At 37.0% G+C, this 15,775-nt stretch overlaps 1 protein-coding gene across 6 annotated transcripts in view; it reads left to right on the forward strand.

Moving 5' to 3' along the window:
• LOC115216320 (glycogen debranching enzyme) overlaps window positions 1–15,775 on the forward strand; it is a 108,679-nt gene that overhangs the window by 42,632 nt on the left and 50,272 nt on the right. For 5 of the 6 annotated variants that reach the window (XM_036506457.1, XM_036506458.1, XM_036506459.1 and 2 more), the window contains 5 exons: window positions 7,068–7,187; window positions 8,075–8,297; window positions 10,777–11,332; window positions 12,701–12,809; window positions 14,175–14,292. In XM_036506457.1, coding sequence (XP_036362350.1) covers window positions 7,068–7,187; window positions 8,075–8,297; window positions 10,777–11,332; window positions 12,701–12,809; window positions 14,175–14,292 — 1,126 coding nt within the window. Of the gene's footprint in view, window positions 1–1,384; window positions 1,408–7,067; window positions 7,188–8,074; window positions 8,298–10,776; window positions 11,333–12,700; window positions 12,810–14,174; window positions 14,293–15,775 lie in introns of those variants that run through there. The other variant, XM_036506460.1, reaches the window with a different exon arrangement.

The raw sequence follows: 15,775 nt of genomic DNA on the forward strand, positions 1-15,775 counted from the left end.
AGTTTTTTCAAGGGTTTTATGGTGTTAAGTGCCACATAGTGAGTTGATCCTAATATAAGGGCCTCTCACTTAATCTTTATGGTGCTGCTCACCAAAGAAGTCTATAGGTATCACCATCAGTTATTAAAGGCCAGTTGCAATTCGTGAATATTAGTCTGATAAGAACTCAGGCTGGGTGTCTCTTATCAACAGATTATAAGAGGTATCATCCAAGATCCAATGGGCCTCATGTTTTGAGATGAAACTAAAATTGCTACTGAGATATTGTTCAACTCTGTTAGTCCCCAGGACAACTTATTAAGATAGGTAGGCTCTGTCCTGCCCAGTTATCTCCAGTTTACAATGGGGGAGTCACTAAAAATAGGATTGATCATATATGATTTCTATACTTCAGGTTTTGACATTTGGCCCTAACATGGATAGACCAAATCAGTTTGGTTGGTGCTGTTATGGGCCTACTGTAGTCATAGGCACATATTCTCTTACTACATTATAATTACTCTTGTCATTTATCCAAAGGAGTTTATTTTGAAACACTGCCTCTCTACACAGATGTATTGTTTAAAGTATTACTTTAAACATATATTAATTTCAAGTTACTTCTTATACAGAACTATAGTTTAAAGTACTACTTTAAACAGATATATTTTTTTAAGAATTTCTTTAAAAAAATATAACATTTAAAGTATCACATTAAACAGGAGTACTCTTTCAAGTCTACTTTAAGCAGATATATTATTTAAAGTACCCCTTTAAGCAGAAATAGTATTTAAAGTACCTCTTTAAGCAGAAATATAATTTAAAGTACCAATCTAAGCAGAAATGGTATTTAAAGTACTACTTTATTTAGTAAGCTTAAGCATGATATAACAGAGAGTTGAAACAGATCTGATTTATCTAGAAGTAATACATCTTAAGTTTTGTTACTGTTTCACAGAAAACAGGATAATTTACAACTTGTGTGTATGTGTGAGTGAGAGAGAGAAAGAGTGTGTGTGTGTAAGAGTATTTCTTTATCAAAACAAAGAAGCAGAATAGTTGGCTTTTGTTTGTTGTTTTTTTGTTTTTGTTTGTGTCAGTACTAAGTTTAGATGTTAACTGATTATAACTAGTTTGTTAGAGCAAATACATATTCAGTGCCACCTGTAAGCTATAGCATAAATATGCATGAAGTGTAGAAGCTATGCAGATCACTTTACATGTATGCATCACTGTGTACTTTTATAGATAGTGAATATCAGACTAGGAGGAGAGTAACCTTGTGATCTACTTTTCTTGCTTTCTGTTGAAGAGATAAGCTAAATATTTGGCCAAGCATATCGTATAGTATTTTTCAAAAACAAAGTCTGTTTTAGCTGCAGACAGGAACTGAATGTGATTTGAAGGAAAGAGTATTCAGATTTTTTTGTAAGTTATTTTAAATACATTATTTTTCCTTTGAATACATTATTTTTCCTCAAAATAGTGGTGATTTGATGAAACAACTTCATATTTCTTCAATAGTAATAATAACTATTCAATTAAACATTCCAAGATTTCATCAAATCACTTTTACATGAAATGCTGAGTAGCATCAGGCATAGCTGTGTGATTGAGAAGTTCTTTTCTCAATCATAAGTTGTTATGGTAGATGGAAACTGAAAGAAGCCTGCTGCATGCTTGCACACACTGTGTGTATGTGTATGTGTGTGTGTGTGTGTGTGTGTGTGTGTGTATGTGTGCGTGTGTGTGTGTGTATTTGTGTACATTTGTACTTCTCCAAAAATTGCTAACCAATGAGTGTTGAAGTTGTCATTTGTCAACAAATTATCCACTGGTTTTTGCTTTTGAAGGTGCTTGGAATAGGAGACACCTTACTTGAAAAACAGTTAAGGGTGGTTATTGACAGCAGATGCATCTGGCTGTACAACAATACATTGATAATATATCCATCTAACTCATGCTTAGATGGAAAAAAATAGACGTAAAATTAATGAATGAACTAAGGTGCTCCATCAAATAATTATTGTAGAAGAAACCTCACAATTTTCCCCATTTGCTACTTATTTGACAAAATATTCAGCATTCCCCTCTCTACTTGTTATTAGCTCACTATTCCTCATCCTTCCTTCTAGTTATGAGATCAAGCAACTTACTATTCCCCCCCTTTACTACATATTAAATCAAAACAACCCAGTATTTCTCCTGTAGTAGTAGTAGTAGTTATTAGGTGTAACATCGTGGTGTGTCTTCTCTAAAACAAGCAAACAGCTTACATTAGCTTCAGTGAGCAGCAGTACAACAGCTCTTTGTTATCTTTCTGTAAGTTTCAGACCTGTTTCTATCTGTACAAAAACAAAAATTATCATTTAAAAAGATTTTTACATGATAAATTTGTACAGGTAAGTAAATTTTTGATATTGTATTGGTAAATGAATTATTGATATGTGATTAAGTAATGCAATTCTATATTTGAGAGATGAGGAATTATTTACATTATTTACAATTGACTGATAACAACATAGAAAAATGCCTTAGGAATGAGAACCCAGGTTCGAAATTTCTCCAAGACACCGAAATGTTGTGTTAACAACAAAGACAAGGACAAATATCTGTCAATTGTAAATAATGTAGGTAATGCAAGTTTAAAACTTACAATATGTTTTTTTTTTTTTTAAGATTTCTCAATATTTAACCAATTCCAAATAATTAACAAATTTATTTGGAGTATTTTTACTTCACTCCTATTTCTGTTAAATTGTTGTTTGACAGCAGATTTAGGATCAAAGGTGTTTTAGCTATGATCAGACAATATTTTTTCCTTTTTTTTTAAGACATTGTATGTAGGACTACATTATCCAGTGTGTCCTTCCTTCTTGTATGGCTGTAGAATATGATTTTTAGGGAAATTTAACTGCTTATTCTAGTGGATAGAGCAACCACTCAAAGATTATTCTTTGGCTCAGTTGTGAAGTTGTTGTTACTGCTTCCACACGCAGATGACAGTGATGGTTGTGTTGGGTGTAGTGGTGGCAGTCAGTGTCAAGAGGGAAAGGTAGCAATAATCATGCTGTTTCTTCAGTCCAACTTGTCACCAGAGCAGCAACATAGTCTTAGTTTTAGTCTTCTATTAGGTTGCATCACTTTTATGCTACTACAATGGTCTCTGCTCTTCTGATTTTGTCTTGTCTGTCATCACTCATATTGTGTTTCTCCACATTAATCAGTCTTTTCACCCTAGAAAAATCATCCCTCTGGATTCCTTCCCTAATCTTTCTTTCTTGGCAATTGTTAAAAAAAACTATCAATCATACCATTTCAGATGGCCTATGGACATCATGGTCTCAGCCCACTTCTATCTGAGGACCTATGAACACTGATCACAGCCCCTTTCACTAGAGGGCTTGTGAATATTATAGCCCTAGCCCCTTCCACTAGAGAGTCTGTGAATGCTATAGTCACAGATCCTTTCACCTGATCAAAGTGTTCAAAAACATTACTAGCTGTACTCAATTGCATGATGTGTACTTCACTGTCAAATCTATAGATTACCTTAATTTCTTCATTGTTTAACCCACAACAATACCTCCTTCACTTCTCCACTCTCAGACAAATGGCGAGGCTTCCAAAACAATAAATTTTTTGCTCCTCATATAAGTTAAACTTACTGAACTATTCTAGGAACTCCACTATGGAATAATTGTTACTAATTCAGAATGCTAGTGTGGCATGACTAAAGTTCTGAAAGAATAACATGTATGTACACAACTAAGTTTGTGGATGCATGTGTATGCACTCTAGGCACACAACTGGACCCCTCACCCAGTGCTCTGTCAGTTTTACAACTCCTTGTTCTTTCTTTCCTGTTCTCCTTTCCCCCACCCACACAAATAGGTCCTTCCCTGGAACCACTTCCTATTGATATTCTTCTTTTATTCTCCCTCCCCATATTCCCATCATTTTTATAATTGTCCACTGCACCCTGTTTTATCCATCTCTTTCTCTCTCTCTCTCTCTCTCTCCTCTCCCTCTCTCTCTCTCTCTTTCTCTCCCTCTCTTCATCACTCTTGCAGTCTTTAACTATGACCTTTATCTTCCTAACAGTAAATCTCTCCATCACTCTCCAGTTAAATGTATTATTATGTTGCTGTAATTAATGAAATTAGAACCTGTTACTACAAACCATTTCATATCATCTTTTACATACTGCAAGTCACAACTCTCTCTCTTCTGACCCATTCTCAGTGGACATCTATTCATCATTCTTGTCATTGTCCTACTAATTTTTGCCATCAATTATACCCCACTCCTGTTCACCATTCATCACATGAACCTCCTATATGCATCTGACCCCCTTTATCTATATTAATATCCATCTCACTTTCCTCTAACACTCTTGCAACCTTTAACCTGCCCCTCATCTCCTTATCACTCGATCCCTTCATTACTCTCTTATCTACTGAATTATTCTGATGCTGCTAAGTAATGAAATCAGAACTTGTTACTAGATGCCATTTAATACCTCCATTTGTATTCTTCCAGTCACCTCTCCCTTTCTTCTAAGCTACTCCCACTTGACATCTGTCCATCACTTTTCTTGTCTCCTCCAATCATATTTACTTTGATCATCCCATCTCCTGTTCACCATTCTTCAAATTCACCTCCTACAGGTTCTGGCAGATAAATTGAGACAATTTCTAGGAGCATAAAACTGGTTATAAATAGTGAAATAATGGTAGTAGGCAGATATGATTTTAATGTAACATTTATTACAACAAAAACATTTATCACTCAATTGGCTGACCTTTTGGGCAATTACTGCCTCCACATGAGAACAAAATTTTTTTGCAGCTGCCACAACCTCCAACCTTTTGATTTTGCTTGTCACACACAGAATGCAGATCTTTAAACTGTTGACACTTGAGTGTGGTGAAGCAGTGGTCCTTGGTTGAAGTATTCCCCATAAAAAGTAATTAAGAAGGTTGAAATCTGGGCTATTACTGGGCCAGATGTTGGCCCTCACAAAAAATGGCACCTTCTCACCAAGGAAGGCTTGTGTTGCTTTTGACCAATGGCATGGTGCAGAATCCTGGATAAGCACCACATTATCAAGCCCAAACTTCTGCTCCATCCAAGGTAACAGAGAGTTCCTCAGGGTATCCAGATACTCTTTTGTGCCGATCTTCAAGCCTGACTCAATGAAGTGTGGATCCATGACACTTCTATCACTTGTCATGGCTCCAAATACCACCACAGAGGCAGGATTCTTAGTCACAAACACAGTGGGGACATTTGAAGGGTTCTATGCAATCACTCGAGAATTTCTGCAATTCACTTCAGTGTCCACAGTGAACTTCTTCTCATCCACAAACATGAGAGTTTTTCCTTCACCTTGGTGCTTGATGATTGACAGAAGCTTTGGGCATCTTGGCTCTGATTGCTTTGGCCTTGGTTGATAGGATGTGACAGCATCATCAAACAAAGCTAGTCATGCTAAGTTTCCTGTTCACAGCTCTAGACACCATGGAAAGGGACATGTTGCATTTCTTTGCAAGAGTTGTCATGGATGTTGATGGGTTGGCTTCAATCAAGCATTTGAGACCAGTGAGAAACATTGGATTGCACTTGGAATCACTTCAAGTCTTGTATTCTTTTCTATGTTTTCCCCTCTTCTTTAAATTGTTTATACACATGATAAACTGTTGCTTTTGGAAGTTTTGTCAACTTAACAATTTTATTGGCAGTGTACCTGGCACATGCCAGAACAGCAATGGCAGAATGATTCTGTTGTTCCATGACTTTCTTTAGTCAAGTCAGTTTGCTATTTACCTGAAAAATAAAGAGGGGGTTTAGATTTTCAAGCAAGGACAGAATGGGGGAGTGAGAGGTAGGCATAGTGCATGAGAGGGGAAGGAGTCTACATCACCTTGTCCAGATCAACCAGGGCCCTCTTTGCTACGAGAAGTGTGGAGGATGATCCTTGTTGCAAGACCTCTGACATAGCAGTGCAAGTTGATCTCAGTTCCAGAACAGGTGTCAGGTATCTCCACAAACTTGGTTACTATGGCAGAGCAGGAAGAAGGAAGCCACATCTTTGACCAGCCAATATGAAGTGGAGAAAAGATTGGGCCAGTGAGATGGTGGAGATGCCACTAGCGTTTTGGGACACTGTCATATTCTCTGATGAGTCCAGATTTGCTGTATTTCCTAACAGTGGTCGAGTATGCGTCTGGAGACTCTGTGATCAAAAATTTGATGTGAAAAGATTGCAACCAGCAATGAAACACAGCAGCTATTCTGTGATGGTCTGGGGAACAATTTAGAGCAATGGTTGATCAGAGCTGGTGAAGTGAGGGAAAGATAAACTCAAATAAATATGTGTCCATATTGCAGACAGGACACCTTCCAAACTTTTCCAGTGGTGAAATGATTAAAGAAGACTCTATTTATGGAAGATGGGATTCCTTGTCACATGGTTAAAATGACCCAAGATTTGTTGGAAAAGAATGGCATTAGAAAGCTTCCACAGCCAAGCCAGTCACCAGATATTAACCCTATAGAATATCTCTGGGGAATAATGGACAGGACATTTCATAAACTGAACAAGAAAGCATCTTCAAAGCCAGATCTTTTGAGATTATTGCATGAAACTTAGCAAGAGAATATTCACCATCTGATCAGTAGCATGCCTAATAGGGCCCTTGCATTAAAAAATGCAAAGAGCATGTCTGAATGTATAATTTCAGATTTAAATAAATTTTAATGATTACAAGGGTGTCTATTTACTTCTTTCATGTGTGTCTCTGTGTGTGTGTCTGTGTATACCTTATACATTTACTATCTTGTACTAATGTAAAGAAATTTATATCAGTTGTTAGCAAACAAAGTGATGGCTGTAATGAAGACTAGGATGCTAAACTAACTGCCTTAAGGTAACTACTTGGATATATCACAGCCTTCTGTTGAAATATCCTCAGGTTTACTGTTCTTCATTAGTCTAAGTGTGATAAATTAAGTACCTGAAATATATTATGGTTAAGTCAATTGATTGTATCAGGACTGATAATTATCCTCCTTTCTTTTTCTAGGTCAGTGCAAACATCTGGTTAACCTTGAGCATAGAACCATGAAGAAGCATTTGCAGATACGGACTTTGACGATCCATAAGGGAGAAAATACGGAGACCACCCTATTCCGTCTGGAGAAAGGTAAGTTGAACAGTTTTGAATATGTTTGAACATGACTGGAAGTATTCATAGAAAGTTCTGGCTGTTTAGCTAAATATGTATATATATAATATAGAATAAAGAGAGGTGTTCTCTGTTGATGGAAAACAACTGTGATTAGATTTCACATTTGAATCTGTCTGAACACATTATAAGAATGGGCATGTTATTAATTATGAGACTTTTTTTTTTTAGAAAGTCTCAGTGATATTGAGCAGAGAATCAGAAATGATGTGGTGCAAAGAATAAGTTGTTAGCTTTTTGGATAAAACATCTTCATTTCATAATACATCAGTTATTGATATTATGGCTGACATTTCTCAGTAGAAATAGCAACCAAATCTCCCTTGAATCAGATCCTGATGTCTTTAAAAAAGATGGACATGTTGAAAAATGCAATCCTAAACATACAAAGAGATAAGATGGTCACAGTTGGATTGCCTTTTAGCATAAGTCTTCTCAATCAACAGCAGGACTAAATATCCTCCAGATGAGTAAAGTTTAATGACATCACAGACTAAATGAATATTGATTTCAAATTTTGGCACTGAGCCCACGATTTTAGAGAAGGGGTAAGTCAGTTATATCAACTCCAGTATTCAACTGATACTTACTTTATCAACCCTGAAGGGATGAAAGGTAAAGTCAGCCTTGGCCAAATTTGAACTCACGATGTGAAGATGAAGAAAATGCTGGTTTGCCAACAATTCTGCCAGCTTGCTACCTTGACAATGAATTTTGAAGTTTAATGATGTAAAGAATTAATTCTTTACTTAAAAACAAATGAATGAATGAAGAGAGTAGGAGCCAAAAAAATATTAGTGTGGTGGCTTTACCATTATCTTATTACCTTTTTTTTTGTCTTACAGACTGGATTCTTCGTTTTGTACTCGGGCCATCATTACACGCCGATGTGGTTAGAATTTTTACTAACCACCCAGAAAATGAAAAAGACGCTTTTAAACGAGATCAGTACCATGAGCTGCAATGGGAGAGCCCGTGTAGCACCAAAAGTGATCGTCATGACGCTTATGTGGATGTTCACATTGTGCTACCTGGCTCTTTTAATTATTACTTCACAATTGACAGCAGGTGAGTTTAAGTGTCTGTTCAGTTTTATTTATACTTGATGATCAATGAACTCATATTATCAATGGCAAATGCATAGTAAAACAATACATGCATGTGTGAATGTACTTATATATATATATATATAATATATATATATATACACACACACACACATATATATATATATATATATATATACACACACATACACACACATATATATATATATATATATATATATATACATATACAGGGGTTGGACAAAATAATGGAAACACCTTAAAATTTCAGACAAATTAATTTTAATATGGGGTAGGACTGCCTTTGGCAGTAATTACAGCTTGAATTCTATAAGGTATGGACTCGTACAAAGTTTGAATTGTTTCCAAAGGAATTTTCGACCATTCTTCAGCTGAAACAGTCTCCAGTTCCTGTAGTGATGATAGTAGAGGATATCGACTCCTTACTTGTTTTTCTAAAATGCACCATAAATGTTCAATAATATTGACATCTGAGGACTGTGATGGCCAAATAAGATGTTCGACTTTACTAGAATGTTCCTCGTGCCATTCAGTAACAATTTTAGCTGTATGAATTGTTGCATTATCATCCTGAAAGATTGCGTTTCCCTCCTAAAACAGTTCCATAACTATAGGATGAATTTGATCAGATAAAATGCTTAAATAGTCTTGACTGTTAATTCTGCCATGAAGGGAAACCATTGGGCCGGTGGATTTCCAAGATATAGCCTCCTGGATCATCACAGATCCTCCTCCAAGTTTAACAGTTGAAAGAAGGCAGTCTGGGTCAAATATTTCTTTTGGCTGTCTCCACACGTATGCTTGGCCAGTGGTTGGAAATAAGGTAATTGAAATTCATTAAAATGACAGATCTATCAGACTTTCAAAGAGGTCAAATCGTTGGTGCTCATATGGCAGGTGCTACCGTAGCAAAAACAGCCAAAATGCTTGGTGTATCAAGAAGTACTGTCTCATAATTAAGACAACCTTTGAGAAAAAGGGAAAAATCTCGTCAAAACAAAACTCCAGAAGAAAACCAAAACTTTCAGATAGGGACCATCAGACTCTTACGCAAATTCTCATCCGAGAAAATAACATTCTTCCACTGCTCTTGGGACCAATTCTGTAGGTTTTTACTCCACTCTAAATGCTTTGCAATGTTTTGTTTTTGAAAGTAGTGGTTTCTGATTGCAGTCCTCCCATGAAATCTGGCTTTCTGCAGCTCCTGGTGAGCAGTTTTTGTGGAAACTGGGTTTTTGAGGTGGTCATTAAGCTCTGCAGTAATTTTGGGAGCTGTACTTTTGTGATCCTTTCTAACAATTTGCGTAAGAGTCTGATGGTCCCTATCTGAAAGTTTTGGTTTTCTTCTGGAGTTTTGTTTTGACGAGATTTTTCCCTTTTTCTCAAAGGTTGTCTTAATTATGAGACAGTACTTCTTGATACACCAAGCATTTTGGCTGTTTTTGCTACGGTAGCACCTGCCATATGAGCACCAACGATTTGACCTCTTTGAAAGTCTGATAGATCTGTCATTTTAATGAATTTCAATTACCTTTTTCTGATGATATCTGAAAAGAAACAGCAATTTTAGCAAAACATATTAAGCAACACTAATAATAAATCAAAAAACATAAAAATAAACAAGCATTTGATGGTTTTATAGATATTTCAAAATTATGATGCTATGATGCTAGGTGTTTCCATTATTTTATCTGACCCCTGTATACGCATACACACACACACACACATATATAATAATTATCCATCATCATTATCATAACTTTATTCATTTTTCCGTACTTGCTTGTAGAGGCGCAATGGCCTAGTGGTTAGGGCAGCGGACTCGCGGTCGCAGGATCGCGGTTTCGATTCTCAGACTGGGCGTTGTGTGTGTTTATTGAGCGAAAACACCTAAAAGCTCTACGAGGCTCCGGCAGGGGGTGGTGATCCCTGCTGTACTCTTTCACCACAATGGCGGTGCCCCAGCATGGCCACAGCTCAAGAGCTGAAACTGGAAAAACAAAAAAAAAAAAAAATAGGAGAAACAGAATTCATTGAGGTAAATTTTTATACATCTGGGTGCCCTTTCTGTTACCAACCCTCACCTGTTTTCTAGCAAGGTAAGCTACTATTTCACCATGGCCACACATATTTTCATGAGAGACTGGAAACAAACAACATCGCTTGCATGATGGTGATACTCATTTACAGCCATCATGTGATGTCATGACAAGGATAAACACAAACAGACATACACACAGGTGACTGTTGGCGGTAGGAAGGAAATCTGGCCATGGAAAATTTGTTTCAACTAATTCCACCCAACCTATGCAAACATCAAAAGTAGACATTAAAACACTGATGAAAATGGTGACAAAAGAAAAATAGAATTGATTATTTATTATAACTGTTGTTTTAATTATTGGTTTTGAGTGACATCATTTAATATCATTAATTCTTGTGTTTTCATTTATTTTTAGTGACAACATCCACAATGCCAATGGTAAAGGATATTTCCTAGTTGATCCAGTTCTACTTGTGGGAGCTGATGAAGAATTAACAATGAACTGTTTACAATGTCAGACAGTCTTGGCTAAATCGTTGGGACCATTTGCTGAGTGGAAGTCTCGTTTGGAAGTTGCTAAACAAACTGGTTACAACATGATTCATTTCACACCTCTGCAAGAGCTTGGTGTTTCCAATTCCTCATATTCTATCAGGAATCAGCTGAAAGTCAATCCAATCTTCAGCGAAGGTGTTGAAACAACATTTGAGGAAATAGAGAATTTTACTCGCTGGATGAATAAAGAATGGAAGATACTTACTGCAAGTGATCTGGTGTTCAACCACACTTCTAAGTGCAGTGCCTGGCTGCGAGAGCATCCTGAGTGTGCATACAACTTGCATAATTCTCCCCACTTGAAGCCTGCTTTTATTGTTGACAGGATCTTCCATTATTTCTCTATGGAAGTCTGTAAAGGAGATTGGACGAATAAAGGTGTTCCTCCTGAAGTTAATAATGAACATCACATAAATGTGAGAATTCTTCTGTCTTTTATTCTTCTACATCATATCAAGCCATACAATATTAAACTGTTAAGTTATCATTCACATATTTGATGTAACGAGCTTAATAAAACTAATTAGAGATAATTATGAAATGAGGAAAAAATTATGTTCTTAATGACTAATATTGTTTTCATTATTTTGGAAAATATGATAACTCCAGACATGTTTCAGCATTATTCTTACTTCATCAGTGAAGCATTACATTTACCATTCACATTTACCCGATTAGTCAATGAAAGAATCATTAAATGTACAACACTTTCATTATTTGGCATATAAAATAGAATTGTTTAGAGAAAAAGTACTTTAGAGATGACTTCTGCATGAAAGAGAATAGTTAAATTAATGTCAACATATTGTCAACATATTAACTGCATGGAAAATTAACAACTAACTAGGAATAACTGTGTAATGAATGCATGTGAAACATCAGAAATACTGTAGAGTGCAGCAAAAAAAATCACATTCACCATTCTTGATAAACGTTTCAACAACAAATGCACTGTGTCTGCTGGTACAAACCATGATGGTAACTAAAAACAAATGTAAGACTTTAGGTACATGAAGACACCATTACCACCTGTCTAACTTCAGTAGCGCCAAAAAGATAGCCCTGTAAAATAAGTGAGGTTTTACTGTTGTATTCTGTATAGGACCTGTTTTTCTTTTCGTGACTTAAACATTCATATTTTTGGGAATCTTTTTGCATCTTCAACTGGTGTCTGAGGGTCATAAGCATTTTACCCTTTTCTCTGTACACTTCACCAGAGTGGGACACTGAAGACTAAATTAGCCTTTATCTATAGAAGAGTTCCACCAGCAGTACCTTGTTAGCCACAACCACTTTGACTTAGTCTTAGTTGCCATGGTTATCTTTACTGTGGTCTTTCTTCAGTTGTTTAGATTTCCAAACTGATTTTCTGCAATAGAGAGTGCTGGATCTTTCTAAGGAAACCACAACAGCCAACTTCAAAGGGCTATGAGGTTGATACCTTTCTTTGACAAGAGCATCATCAGTCAAATCCTGGTGTTTGGATTTCTTCAGATGATGACATATCAAATTTGTCCTACCATGGCACTATGAGTTGATGTACTAAGGTGAAAAGAAGAACTATGTCTGGTGAGAGCAAGCTTATTACCACCTCTTCCATAATACTGTACTACAACCTTCACTGAGGAGATGAAACTTGTATAATGGTAGCAACAAATGTTAACAAGTTTTCTTTGAAAATGTTAATTAAAAGCATCAAAATTGCCCTTAGTAACCATTCACTTTACTTCTACTGTCTGAAGTGCCTGTTTTTCTGATTTATTTATCCTTTGTTTTATATGCAGGCAATTAAACACATTTTGCATACAGAGGTGTTCCCAAAATATCGAATCTATGAGTTTTTCCTCTGTGATGTAGATGAGGCAGTTAACAAATTCAAACATCAAGTGAAGGGTAAGTTTATCTCTTCCTGTTATTTCTGTAATTTTTTTGCTTGTATATTGCATGCATACATACATACTTATATACATGTATATGTATATATAGAGAGAGAGGTTAATTTCATCATTAAGAACATGATGGTAGTATGTTCATTCTCCATCTGTAGATTTGAGTTCACTTTATATATATATATATATATATATATATATATAATATATATATATATATAGGTGCAGGAGTGGCTGTGTGGTAAGTAGCTTGCTAACCAACCACATGGTTCCAGGTTCAGTCCCACTGCGTGGCATCTTGGGCAAGTGTCTTCTACTATAGCCTCGGGCCGACCAATGCCTTGTGAGTGGATTTGGTAGACGGAAACTGAAAGAAGCCTGTCGTATATATGTATATATATATATATGTATGTGTGTATGTTTGTGTGTCTGTGTTTGTCCCCCTAGCATTGCTTGACCACCGATGCTGGTGTGTTTACGTCCCCGTCACTTAGCGGTTCGGCAAAAAGAGACCGATAGAATAAGTACTGGGCTTACAAAGAATAAATCCCGGGGTTGATTTGCTCGACTAAAGGCGGTGCTCCAGCATGGCCGCAGTCAAATGACTGAAACAAGTAAAAGAAAGAAAAAAGAAATATATATATCCCTCTCTCTCTTTCGGAGAGGCACTAAGCAGCTATATGCACACATACACACACAGCAGTAACTTCCACCTACCGAATTCAATCACAAAGCTCCGGTCGGCTCGGGGCTATAGTGGAAGACACCTACCCAAAGTGCCACGCAGTGGGACTGAACCCAAAACCATGTAGCTAGGAAGCAAGCTCCCTATATTTATTTAATTATATATTTGATGAACTCCCTTTGAAAATTTGAAAATGAGTGTTCAGCTTTTTCCGAATGACCTGCCCAAATAATTTGTTTATAATGATTAAATGTATGTGTTGTACATTAGCTCACTCTCTCCATCAAATCAATGTCGCCTGAACAGGTGCATGGTGTACCACACATCAGGTGTCAAAGTGGGATGGAGTGTGTTGCTCAAGAACACAATGCACCACCTAGTTTAGGAACTGAAATTATGATATTGCAATTGTGAGTGCAACACCCTAATCATCAGGTCATGCAGCTAGTGGTTAGGGTGTACACACAAACACACACACGTGTGTGTGTGTGTGTGTGTGTGTGTGTGTGCACACCCGCATGTGTATGTGTGTGTAGATATATATATGTATGTATTTGGTAATAGAGAAAGGCAGATATATCCAAGCAGCCTCATTTTAGATTATTCCTCTGAATAATATTTATTTAAACTCCTACATGAAATAACTGCTCGTGAATAATCCTAAGAATTGTGTTCTCTTTTAAGCTGGAAATACTAAACCTATCAAAGATCATGACCTGGAGATTATACCTGAGAAAACATACCAACGACTGAAAGGAACTGTTGATCCTGAGGTTGCCATGGGTGCTTTGAACTTTGACAAGTAAATAATTGCATTAGATCTTTGCATTGTACCATGAAGTTTTTAGGTTGCTAAGTAAATGGTCAATCATCATCATCATCATCATTATGATCATCATTTTTTCCATGCTGGCATGGGTTAGATTGTTTGGATGGAGATGGTAAGCTGGAGAGCTGCACCAGGCTCCAATCTGTTTTGGCTTGGTTTCTACAGCTGGATGCCCTTCCTAACTACTCCACAGAGTGTACTGGGTGCCTTTTATGTGTCACTGGCGTGGATACATCTTACATGTCACCAGCACAGGTGCCATTCACATGTCACTGGCAATTTCACTTTGCTTGACATGTCTACTCAATACAATTCTATATTTAAGAGATGAGGAATTATATACATTATTTACAATTGACGGATATTTAAAAGAACCCATCTAAAAGAACCCATCTAAAAGATATTAGTATACCAATAAGAAACTTGATGGAAATGTTGACCTTCTGTGTAGAAACTACCTACTTCAGTATGGATGCTGATATATATCGACAAGAAGAGGGTTTAGCTATGGGTCCACCATTATCACTGATAATAGCCAATATATACATGGAATACTTTGAGAATTTGGCTTTAGGATCAACACCACTAAAACCAACCCTATGGCTGTGATATGTTGATGACACCTTCATACTCTGGCCCCACCAGGAAGATGTCCAAGTGCTATTAGATCATGTGAACTCAATAAAGCCATCTTTAACAATGGAGTTAAGTTGAAGCACAATTACCCAAGCTATTGTGCAGAGGGATTGAAACCCAAATGACTTAATTCAATACATACATATCTGTACCATGTTGTGTCCTTTGGAAAATGAAATACATAGCTTTCAATTGTCCAAGCTGCCTCATTGTATAATGAGTAATGCAGCTGACCACTGGTTATGTATTTCTCTCTCACACACACACTGTTGATTGATATATATATATATATATATATATATATATCATGCGTAAGCTCGCGAGAAATGAAGCCAGTATGCTCCGATGGATGTGTAATGTCAGTGTGCATGCTCGACAGAGCATTAGTACCCTGAGAGAAATGTTGGACCTAAGGAGCATCAGTTGTGGTGTGCAAGAGAGAAGATTGTGCTGGTATGGTCATGTGGCGAGAATGGATGAAGATAGGTGTGTGAAAAAGTGCCAATCCCTAACAGTGGAGGGAACCCGTGGAAGAGGTAGACCCAGGAAAACTTGGGACGAGGTGGTGAAGCACGACCTTCGAACTTTAGGTCTCACTGAGGAAATGACCAGCGACCGAGACCTTTGGAAATATGCTGTGCGTGAAAAGACCAGGCAGGACAAGTGAGTCCAGCCCACTTATGCATGCCTTTCCTTCCTTGGACACACAAAGACCTGTTGAGGCAAGCGAAGTCGATATCGAACCTCATCCGACGACGGGCACCTATGCCTACCCACCTTTGCTTGCGAAGACCTGTTGGGGCAAGTGGAATCGAAATTG

Source organism: Octopus sinensis, linkage group LG10 (assembly GCF_006345805.1).
Source record: "Octopus sinensis linkage group LG10, ASM634580v1, whole genome shotgun sequence".
In the NCBI taxonomy this organism is placed as follows: domain Eukaryota; kingdom Metazoa; phylum Mollusca; class Cephalopoda; order Octopoda; family Octopodidae; genus Octopus; species Octopus sinensis.